This window comes from Sphaeroforma arctica (assembly GCF_001186125.1).
Source record: "Sphaeroforma arctica JP610 unplaced genomic scaffold supercont1.224, whole genome shotgun sequence".
Classification (NCBI taxonomy): Eukaryota; class Ichthyosporea; order Ichthyophonida; genus Sphaeroforma; species Sphaeroforma arctica.
The window spans coordinates 68,476-80,078 of record NW_014040334.1 but is presented as its reverse complement, the minus strand read 5'-3'; the positions used below and the strand labels follow the sequence as shown (position 1 = coordinate 80,078).

Sequence of the window (11,603 nt, the reverse complement as noted above, 5' to 3'; positions counted from 1 at the left end):
ACCCCCAACGCCCTCAGATCGAGCAGCAGACCGTCGCCGCGCGAGTGATTGAGTTCTATGACCATCCCATTGGCAAGTGGGGCGAACGGACCGTGTTTTCGCTCATGAATGTCAACGAGCCAGAGTACCAGATCTACTACTCCAAACACAAGAACGGAGACGACGGAGACATCCACTTCACGTCTGTGTATGAGATTAAGGGCGGCGAATGCCAGCATAGAAATATAGTCAAGGACCCGTTTATTCATAAGCTGGTATGTGTGTATAGTCAATGACCCGTTTATTCATAAGCTGGTGTCTGTGTATAGTCAATGACCCGTTTGTTCATAAGCTGGCGTGTGTGCATAGTCAAGGGCCCGTTTATTCATAAGCTGGTATGTGTGTATAGCCAATGACCCGTTTATTCATAAGCTGGTGTGTGTACATAGTCAATGACCGTTTATTGACAAGCTGGTGTGTGTGTATAGTCAATGACCCGTTTATTCATAAGCTGGTGTGTGTGTATAGTCAATAGCCCGTTTATTCATAAGCTGGTGTGAGTGTATAGTCAATGACCCGTTTATTCATAAGCTGGTGTGTGTGCATAGTTAATGACCCGCTTATTGATAAGCTGGTGTGTATGCATAGTCAATGACCCGTTCATTCATAAGCTGGTGTGTGTGTTTGGCGAGGTGTTTTTGTGCAACACACTGATAAAAGTTGCTTTCACACGTTTGTTGTACTATGAGATGGGCTTGAGTATCTGCACGACGAGTCTGTTATCGATCCTGTTCGTGATGGTGTATATGTGTCTTCCGCCGCACTCTCGCTTGGGACTTATTAGTGCCAGATTGATTATTCACCATGTTTTATTTAGGTCTAGTTTTGTGTAGCCCCCCCTCACACCGCTGCTAACCCTACTAGCACATATGGGTTGGTTCCAAAGCTTCCGTTAGTAGTATTGTATGTTTGTGACAGTAGCTTCGTCGTTGTGTACCACTCAGATTGCCTCGTGGAACACTGACTTAAGGGATTGTAGAGGTAGCATTGTGCGTATCTGCTATTACATACGTGGTCCCAGATATCTCTATGCCACCTAAATTGGGTTTGTTTTATTTTTTGAATATAACGTATCAATACACCATCCTAATGGCTCTCTGATTAGACCATGTATGTACCTAAATAATTCGGCACACGCTCCTAATCGCATTCTAATCGCACATACGTTTAAATCAGACGAAATTCGAATCCAAATACTTGGACACATACCTTTGATCGCACTCTGATCAATCTTTCGAGTTTGAAAGCTAACACTCCAATACACTCTCGTAAACTATACCTAGATCGGACAAACGTTATTAGATGATTTAAAGATGGATTACGAAACACCCAACTTGGAAGACGACACCAAAGCAGCGAATCGTAAGATATCAGACATGAGGCTCCGGCATGGTGAGTTTCGTATTGGTACTCACATATATTGATATAGACCTCGTATTTATACTCACATATAGTGATACAGACCTTTAAGCAATACATGTGTTCTTCACGCTTGGTGAAACGAGATCGAGACAGCTCCTCGAAGTGGGTTGCCCTTGTACTTCAACCGTGGTTTTGAAAATTGCAGCATGTACATCCGTTCACATATGTTTTGATGAGTATTCATCTACTTTCCATTATGTAACATTTTGTATATCTAGATCAGATTGTTTCTGGACCGTTGTCCATGCACATTAGTGTAGTGTCTGTATGCAAGAAGGCATCACTCGTAAGCCTCATATGCCTATACGAGGTACTTGAAGCTAAACTTCTTGTATTTTTTAGCGGACGCCCCTACTTTCCTGTGATATCAATTGTTGTGATGTGTGTTAGTCTCTCAGATACTTGAGATGAACTTCTTGTATATTATAGCAGACGACCCTACTTTCCTGTGATGTCAATTTTTGCAATGTGTTTTAGTCTCTGAGATACTGAGATGAAGTTCTTGTCGCCCCTACTTTCCTGTGATGTCAATTGTTGTAATGTGTGTTAGTCTCTCAGATACTTGAGATGAAGTTCTTGTATTTTATAGCAGACGCCCCTACTTTCCTGTGATATCAATTTTTGCAATGTGTTAGTCTCTGTGACTCAAGAACTTTGCACACAATCGGGTCGACGATATGGCTATTCTGAAGGTCACCGCAGCGGAATTGCAATCGCCCCATGTATGACAAGCTCAGAGACTATCACACATTACACCAATTGTTATCACAGGAAAGTAGAACTTATAGCCAATTCATTTGAACATCAAGGGTTGTATATATTTTATTTAGAGTTACTTAAACTTGCCCACTACCAAACTTTTCAGATGCGGATGGTATGGATGATGATATGGGCATGTCTCTAGAGGAGTAGCTACGACAATCGAGCTGCCCGACCGACTAAAAATAGTACAGAGCCGTCTAAGAATAGATTAGAGTAGTTAAGTATAGCAGACAGCCGCGTTCTGATAGCGCATAACTGTCTGACACCTATCTCCAGAACCGGCTTCCACGCCGGATACGGATTATCTGGAATAGTGTGCAGTACTGCTTATGCCTGTGAATTTGGATTATGTACATACTATCCTTCTAAGCAAAGCAGTTGTGTGCATCTGTGCCTGTGTCAAACCTGTAGGGGATGATGCCGATGGCGCGCTTCTAACTTTGATCAGTTCACTGAGAACCACAAAGTATGTCTATTCACGACATTTCCTCAAGTATATGTCTACATTTCCACAAGTACGTCTTTCAGAACATCTCCTCGAGTATGTCTATTCACGACATTTTCTCAAGTACGTCTATTCAGGACGTGTTCCTCTCAATTGATTGTGGGCCATATTGGGCGCCTGTGGGATTTCCTGTGGGGCGCCAATCGCAAGCAACGCAGACTACGAACACTGTTAGTTGCAGCAACTAGAAACACCCCATACTGGTGAGAAACACTACCGTTGTAGTTTCTCTCTACGCTACACCTGCCGAACTGCAAAGCACAATTGCCTGTGCCAGAGATCTGGGGCCTGAGACTCTACATTTTATGTTGATATGGAATATGTACTTGCATCTGCTTTGATCACTACCTACACCTTCACATGCGACCATACACATGCGCACCCGATGCTGACTACAACAGCACCGCCACTTTCTTACATTATTTTAAATACGCACCAATAAAATCACTTCACCTGTACCTGTGCTTCACAGAGTGAGGCAAACAATTGCAACTTTGGTTCCCGGACGTTTTATTCTTTCGTCAATCCGTAGTATCCGATAAGACGACCTATGCGCACACGAGCAACGATTGTTGCGCGAGCAAGCAAATAGAGTCTATGGACAACTACTTTGATTCCAGAACTTGCACCTAGAGAACATGAATGCAACCTCATATGTACTTGTGCTTGGCGTGCCAAACGAAGAGCTGTCCTATTAGGTTGGTATACTTTTAAGAACTGTGCAAGCTCGTAGTGTGTGCCTTGGTCAGTCGGATCACAAATTACATCATAAAGTACACGCGTAATCGCAATATGCACCGAGAATGGGATTTGGTGGTGGTTACATTGTCATACAACGACCACTTCGACGAAACAACATGCGAGTCGCGCGAGTCTCGTGGTGTGTGCGATTGCTTGAGGCGTTTTTTGCCAAGTTTTCGAACTATATGCACCGAGTACGACAGATATGTAACTTTTCAAGAAATACGACCTGAGACGGCGACGAATCTACATAGAGCGCTCCGCAAAGCATCTTGGGACGACAGATAAAGGCTCGCTTTTAGATTTTTCATCGGCACGCCGACGATGATTATATTTTGTTACAAACGAATACTTGATCAAGGTCACCAATTAACGTCGGACTGTTTGCAGCTTTCAGAAATTATCTCAACAACAAAAAATAACAGCTCGTGAAAGTTTAATTCAGCTCTAGACCGTCCAGCTGCCGCTATTGGCCATTCAGCTTAAAACAAAAAATATTTTTTCGCAGATGCGATTCTGCGACTTCAACTTCCGATAATACATATACATGTCTGTGCTGTCTTAAATAAATGATTCAATGTGCAGATCATAATTACTACTTATTCCTGTTTGTGCTGTCTTATATAAATGATTCAATGTGCAGATCACAATTACTATTTATTCCTGAGCAATACAATACACGCAGAATCGTAGCTCGGTTCGCATCTAGTACAGAAACAAGTTGATCGTCTAAACTATTTTGGATGAGTAGCGAAGCCATGTAAACATTATCTCGGGACGATTCTGACTAGTCTTTGAAGCAGTCTATAAACGAACATTGCTATTGCGCTCGAGGTATTGTACGCTAACATACGACAGAGTTGAAAACAGTAAAATAGGCGAGTTAGATTGTATAAGCTGTACAATCCTCTCACAACAATAAAAGAATACGTATATAAAATCATACACAACTGCGACTCATTGAACCTATACGGCCACACCCTACTACAGGTCTAAATACAGCTTTGCGCTACATATCATCACTGTTTTTTCGTGTGGCACAATTAGTTGGCGGTGACAATCGAAATCTAAAGCTAAAAGCTCCAATGGATGATTGGACGAAATCCAATGTTCAGTCCATAGATAATGAGGGTTGTAAACGAAATTTTATCGAGGTGCACCCCACCGGCACAAGTTTTGCAACAAGACTGCAGCTGGGCCTCTGGGTCCCTGACTGCCTGTGTCTTGGACCCTTGGCAAACACTAAACAGGCAAGTGGCAACGTATATTGTGCAAAGGGCATGACTGAATGTCTCCCAGAGAGAGCCAGAGAGCCAGAGAGCCAGAGACTCTTAGAGTTCCACTCTCCAAATATCCTGAGAATCATAAAATAATCATAAAATGATCCTCACAAGATAAAAATTTGGTGATTTTTTTATACTAAAAATTACTTCCAACTCAAACTGATACGAGGCTATAAATATGTATAAATAAATGATGTTCCAAGTCCCAAGTCCCTACTCATAGAGAAATCATCGTGAAATGTTTGACACCAGATCTCTTTAAAAAAAATGAAACACGCATAAGCATAGGCACCATAAATATAGTAAAAATACAAACTTCAATTTTGTGCCAATCGAACACTTTTGTCTTTCTTTTTTTAGAAAAATACCTATGTAAACATTTTACAACTCATCAGTCTGACACAGACTCCACAGTCCACAGTCCACCCTCCACAAGTCCACCGGTGATATTTTTTATTTTGTTTAATTAAGTAAAAAAATAAAAAATATCTCATCTACGTTGTGGCAAAAAAATATAAAAACAAACAAACAATCTTTTAAAAAAGAGAAAAATCAAAACATATATTGTTTTAAAATAAAACATAGAACAAACCGGACAAAGAGTCACACATCTAACACGTCACATGTGGTTGACAGGATGTGAGGTTGTCTCCAGTCTCCAGTCTCCAGACTCCACTCTTCACTGTCAGTGACAGCCAGTCTCAAGTCTCTCAACACAAAAGAGTCTGGCAGTCTCATGCTAAGCTCATTACGTTATGTGTATGCTGAATAAAAATTAAACTTTAACGCCTATTTTCATGTTTATAAACTTTAAAGCGGTTATGTAGCTCAAATATGCCCAACAGTGCACCTAAAATCCAAGATATGGGCTATATTGAGAGTGTCGACCAATCATAAGCTCGCTATGATTTTGATAACGCCTATCCCAATTCCCAACCGACGGCCTGTTTTAACTTTTGACTACAACTTTGCACCTGCGGATATATCAACAAACTGATTCCGCAAATATCAAGTGTATTGTGATTTTGATTGTATACGGTGCTAATTCTCATATAGGGGCGAGAAGTCGAGAACTGAGAAATGAGTTGTGGACTTGTGGATACTGCCGGAAAATGAAAACAAACTGAATATACTATTCGGTTGGCATAGCCAAAGCCAATAGAAAATAGGAACTTGGAGCCCGGTCATATTTGGCGCGCTCAACAGCCTCGACTGGGGACAAATCTGCGGACCTAGAAATTACACCCCATCTGAAATCCATAGGACCATGTATCTAATAAAAATCTTATATCGGTATGTAATAAAGTATTAACGGTTAACGCATTGAGCTTAGGTCTCATGTCACTGTCTCAACTCTCAACTCTCAACTCTCAACTCTCAACTCTCAACTCTCAACTCTCAAGTCTCAACTCTCGTGGTCTCAACTCTTGTACTTTAAAATAAAATAAAAAGTCCCTCAACTCGTATATCCCAACTCTCAAGTCTCAACTTTCAAGTGTCAAGTCTCAACTGAGTTAACTCTTACCTCTTCTCTCTCTGCTTGTGGCCTTTCTGGTGAGTTGTGTGTGTGAACTGTGACCTGTGGCCTGTGGGGCTGGGCTGTACCGCTGTGGACTTGTGGCGCAAAAAGTGAATTGGGTGCATATGTAAATATAGCATATCCTTCAGAAATCAAACAGTCTATTTTTTAACGGAATTTTCAAATTGTTTTACGACATCGTATACACAATTTGAATTTATTTAGTTGAAATGTATCAAAATAATAAAAGTAATAGTAAGTGTACAAAATTTACAGGTCTGACTTCCGAACACTCCAATGTGCACCAAAAGTCCAAAAAACTACACCCTAAATTGTATTACTGGGACAGACGTCTCCTCATCTCATGTAGATAACCAAATATCTGTAAATAAATATATGTACTAAATATCAACAATAATTTTAAATACAGACGGTTTTATGCGCATTGAGTTTTTGTTTTTAAAAAACACAAAACAAAGCGTTACTAATATGGACACAAGAATCATTTTTTTCAAATTTTCAAATTTTGCCGAACTTTCCACAGCAGATTGTGGGATCGGTGAATGATGAATGATGACTGTGATCATTAAGGGTGTATTTGTTTGTTTTTAAATCTACAAAAATAATAAAATTTGAAAAAATAAGATTTGTCGAATTATGTACATATCAATTATGTATTGAGCAATGAATGGAGTATGGACTGCGGAGTGGGAGATGCTTGATATGAGTCATATATCTCCTTAGAGTAAATATTAACTAATTATTTGGCTAGTGCTTGCCATTCTTTTTTATATCCCGGTTGTTATTTATTTACATTTCAGAGTTTTCAGTTTATATTTACACAACTCAGCAGTGACAAGAGAAGAGGGTGAATATTTACATACTCTTTTTTGGTTTACACAATGGTTTACCGTTTACAATATGATGTCCTCATGTCCGTGATGCTTCTCGAACTAAGAGTCAGAGTTCTGAGTTCGAGGAGTTCACTGTCAGTGTTCACAGTTTCACACTTCGCAGTGTTCAGATACAAAATTGCATTGCCCTCTAAATATTACAAAAATTGTCGTAAAAACCAAAACTAAATTTATTCTACATATACATATTCAATAGTCATAGAGACATGGCCTGTAAAATCAAAATGTGCTGTGCACCATAGTCTCAGGCTCTCTCTCTCTCTCTATAGAGTCAGGCTCACAGCTGCCTCGCTCTCAATTTATTAGAGAGAGAGCCACTCTGAAATACAGGTTGCAGAGGTATGTATAAAATTTAAAATTTAAAAATATTTGTTTGTATGGTTCGGCAAATCGCAACAATAGAATCTATAGTCTATGTGGCCAATGAGCCAATGACCTTTCCCCAATACGATCGCGAGTTATTACTTTTCGAGGATGTGCAATTGTTGACTGGGGCCCTGCAACTTGCAAGAAGTGCACCGGCTTCCATAGCCAACTTCTATATTTACACATATTGAGTTGTTCATTTCAGTCTTTCATGAATGCTTCCTCTGGAATGCTATTGGCGTATACGCGCACCAATTCTATACAGTAAACAAAGAACACCTTGCAGCCAGCTATAGCCCGGGTGGCGCGACTATAAAATACAAGTTCGCAAAGCAATACTTATCATTACTCTACCATCAAATAGAAGACTCATATAATCTACAGTCAACAGACAAATAAATCAAGATGTTCAAAAGTTGTATCTCTATGTTAGCACTGGCATCGGCCGTCACCGCCATTGCGCCCCGTCAAGAGGAAGAGTGTAAAACCATCGCCCAATTGGCGACGGAAACCCCTGAGCTGTCAACATTGCTTGACCTGGTAGTAAAAGCGGACTTGGCTGAAGCACTTAGCGATCCGACAACAACGCTGACAGTTTTCGCACCCACTAACGCCGCTTTCGAAAAGGTCGACGCCGCAACTCTGGAATTCTTATCAGACCCTGATAATATTGCCGCGCTAACTGATGTACTTATCTACCACGTATATCCCGATGCTGTTTCGTCAGATCTTGCCATGGATGGCATGATGATCGAGATGCTGAATGGCGATGAGGCCAGTATCTCCGTCGCTGAAGATGGTTCAGTGATGATAAATGATGCACTGGTTATTACAGCCGATATCTCCGCGTGTGGAGGCAGCTACGTGCACATTATCGATACCGTACTAATACCGCCAGTGGACGATGGTATGTCGACCAGTGACGGTGAGGATATGGATATGGGTATGGATGCTATGGAGAGTGGTGACGCCATGGAGAGTGCCATGGAGAGTGGTGATGTCATGGAGAGTGGAAGTGCCATGGAAAGTGGGGATGTCATGGAGAGTGATGCTGTTTCGGAGAGTGGTGAGACATGCATGACTGTCGCCGAGATCGCAATGGCCACCCCCGAGCTGACAACCCTGGTGGAGGCTGTAGTAGCTGCCGGTCTGGTTGATGCTTTATCCGATCCCGAGTCGACCATGACTGTCTTCGCGCCCACCAACGATGCGTTCGCGGCTCTCAACCCTGCGACACTCGCCTCACTAATGGAGGAAGAGAGTGTGGCATCTCTCATTGAGATCTTGACCTACCACGTGCTTCCCGGTGTAGGTGTGATGGCGGCCGACGCTGCTGATGGTGATATCACTATGATGAATATGCAGGACGCCACTATATCCGTTGTCGATGGTGAGGTGTTCATCAACGATGCTAAAGTTGTTATGGCTGATATTCCAGCCTGCGGAGGTAGTGTCATTCATGTCATCGACATGGTTCTTATCCCCGCGATTGAGTAAACGTATTTCGTTTATTGACATATTTAATCTGAAGGCTGTGAAAAGTGACAGCTATCATCTAAAAATACCGAGCAACTAATACGCAGCGCAATAATAAAAAAGCTTCATACAATATGGACGTGTATTTTATTTAATACAGTTATAAGCAAACATTTTTATGCTCATGATGATATTATTTACTAAACTTTTGTTATAGACACTGAAATACTCTCCAGCCTATCGCTCCGTGGATCCACACACAAATCCCGAATGATGGTTTTCGAATTTTAGGGTTGAAGTTTCAGACAATGACTATCTAACCAAAACCCTCTTTGCAACACGTCAGAGTACTCTTCGAAAGCCACACTTCTTTATGTCGACCAGACATTATATCGTTGACTCCAGCAATTTCCACTGGTTATGAATTAGGCCCGTTGGTGTACACGCTATAAACCAAATATCCGAAGCCGATTGCAGGGCCATAATTTCGTGCCTTAACGGTAGAACTGTTCCATACAAGCTCGTGCGCAAGATTAAATACAGAGGGAAAGATTCCACGAGTGATTGGTACTTCAAGACGGGTTTGTGCTCGTGCGCAATGACTGTAATCGCTTCTTCGAACCGCTGCTCTGATCAAAATTTATGTCGCGATAGATTTGCTGCATATCATACGGATGTTCAGGTGGCATTCATAGTACCCTATTTGCATCTACACATCGCGAAATGTATCTGGAAGTTTTGCGTGCCCACACTGCAAGAGCTGTGATATCGATGTGACGATCCGACCCGGGATACCCAAACAAGTTGCGCAGTACCGTCCAGCATCGAAAGACGCGGCACCACGCATACGGCACACCATGCGCGAATATTATTCAGCACGAGTCGGCTGTATACGTACGTATTGTACCAGCAAATAACGCATACCAGCCACCTCACTGACACATAGCGCCCAAGCGGTCACCATATGCATTAAGGCTCAGAGACCTTTTTATTTTAGGATTGGTACCAGTGAGAGTGCGCTCTACTCGTCGACGTCATCTCCATCAATAACATCCTCGAAGTTTTTCCTCGCCTTCTTGATCTCATCGGCCATCACGAGCAACTCCTGCACGTCCCGATAAAGTGCGAGATATGTTAGTGACTTGCTTCTTTTAGAGATATTGGGACAATAACCCCATTTGAACAGAGAGTATGCGTATATGGCGGTGTCTGTGTAGGTATATGATACGCACGTGCACAATAAACAATACCCAGCATGTTGCAGGCGAGTCACGTACGACATCGAGCGTACACTGCGTCTTCATAGGGCAATGTGACCTTGAATTTCGAACAGCTCGCATATAACCCTTATCGGAGATTATGTAACTTAGACACAACGACGGCTGTATCTCCCTGACTAAAGACAACACTGAACATTACTGGAATAATATGGACTTAAGAGAGAGTAACCTCAGTACGCAGCATCAATAGATTTAATTCAGTGCAACCGAATGCACCTTCTTGAGCAGACAGTAGCAAAATGGACAGAGATAGGCCGATACGCGTTTTATTATAGTTATATAGTGTATGACGTGATAGTTGGTTAATATAGTTATATAGTATGTGACGTGATAGTTGGGTGATATAGTTATATAGTATGTGACGTGATAGTTGGGTGGCGTAGTTATATAGTGTGTGACGTGAAAGTTGGTTAATAGTTATATAGTGTGTGACGTGATAGTTGGTTAATATAGTTATATAATGTGTGACGTGATAGTTGGTTAATATAGTTATATAGTATGTGACGTGATAGTTGGATGATATAGTTATATAGTATGTGACGTGATAGTTGGGTGACATAGTTGTATAGTGTGTGACGTGATAGTTGGATAATATAGTTATATTGTGTGTGACGTGATAGTTGGTTAATATAGTTATATAGTATGTGACGTGTTAGTTGGTTAATATAGTTATATAGTACGTGCCATGATAGGTGGTTTTTATAGTCATATAGTATGTGACGTGATAGTTGGTTAATATAGTTATATAGTATGTGACGTGATAGTTGTGTCTCGGCAACATATGTCCACACTCAGGATGATCATATCGAACGAGCAAGATGAGAGAAAGTATAAGCGCATATCTGAGAATACTACCATTATTTATCGGCCCGATGAATAATCTCAGACCAACATGTGTGAGGATACTGTGACCCTTCTTCCAGCAATAATACCTTGTAAGGCGGCCATACCCATCGACTGAATATCGCATGTGGCGCAAAAATACTCACCTGTACACGTCCCAGCTTCTTTGGATCTTTGGAAATTACCATACACAGATCTTCCGTCCTCACTTTGCCCGTTTTGGAAATCTCCAACGCCTCACTAAGCTGTTATGGGGTAGTGTACATCGGGAACAATGAGAGGTAGAATACGTAACTATACCAATACAAATGCTACAATAGAATGCATTGGGAGAATTATATAGCTATATATTTACACAAACACACAGTACACACACATACAAATATATATATATATATATATTACTATATATATACATATATATATATATATATATATAATAATATATATATA

The 11,603-nt window shown here is 41.1% G+C and overlaps 3 protein-coding genes across 3 annotated transcripts in view; 2 read left to right on the top strand and 1 right to left on the bottom strand.

The window, feature by feature from the left end:
* Positions 1-3,183, top strand: part of SARC_04149 (hypothetical protein) — a gene marked incomplete at its 5' end in the record, with an annotated part of 4,400 nt that extends 1,217 nt beyond the window's left edge. The window contains 3 exons of the mRNA XM_014302041.1: positions 18-254; positions 1,323-1,431; positions 2,327-3,183. Of these exons, the coding sequence (XP_014157516.1) occupies positions 18-254; positions 1,323-1,431; positions 2,327-2,373 (393 nt within the window). The 3' untranslated portion in view covers positions 2,374-3,183. The remainder of the gene's footprint in view (positions 1-17; positions 255-1,322; positions 1,432-2,326) is intronic.
* Positions 3,184-7,711: 4,528 nt separating this feature from the next.
* SARC_04148 (hypothetical protein) lies at positions 7,712-9,162 on the top strand. Its single transcript, XM_014302040.1, has one exon. It carries the CDS (start codon positions 7,957-7,959, stop codon positions 9,046-9,048), a length of 1,092 nt encoding a protein of 363 aa, XP_014157515.1. The 5' UTR covers positions 7,712-7,956; the 3' UTR covers positions 9,049-9,162.
* An 886-nt stretch (positions 9,163-10,048) lies between these two features.
* The window catches only part of SARC_04147 (hypothetical protein), a gene marked incomplete at both ends in the record, with an annotated part of 2,294 nt that continues 739 nt past the window's right edge, over positions 10,049-11,603 (bottom strand). The window contains 2 exons of the mRNA XM_014302039.1: positions 10,049-10,132; positions 11,297-11,395. Of these exons, the coding sequence (XP_014157514.1) occupies positions 10,049-10,132; positions 11,297-11,395 (183 nt within the window). The remainder of the gene's footprint in view (positions 10,133-11,296; positions 11,396-11,603) is intronic.

Excerpts from the sequence above, each read along its gene's own strand:
- SARC_04148 (XM_014302040.1), top strand. The coding sequence starts at position 7,957 with ATGTTCAAAAGTTGTATCTCTATGTTAGCACTGGCATCGGCCGTCACC.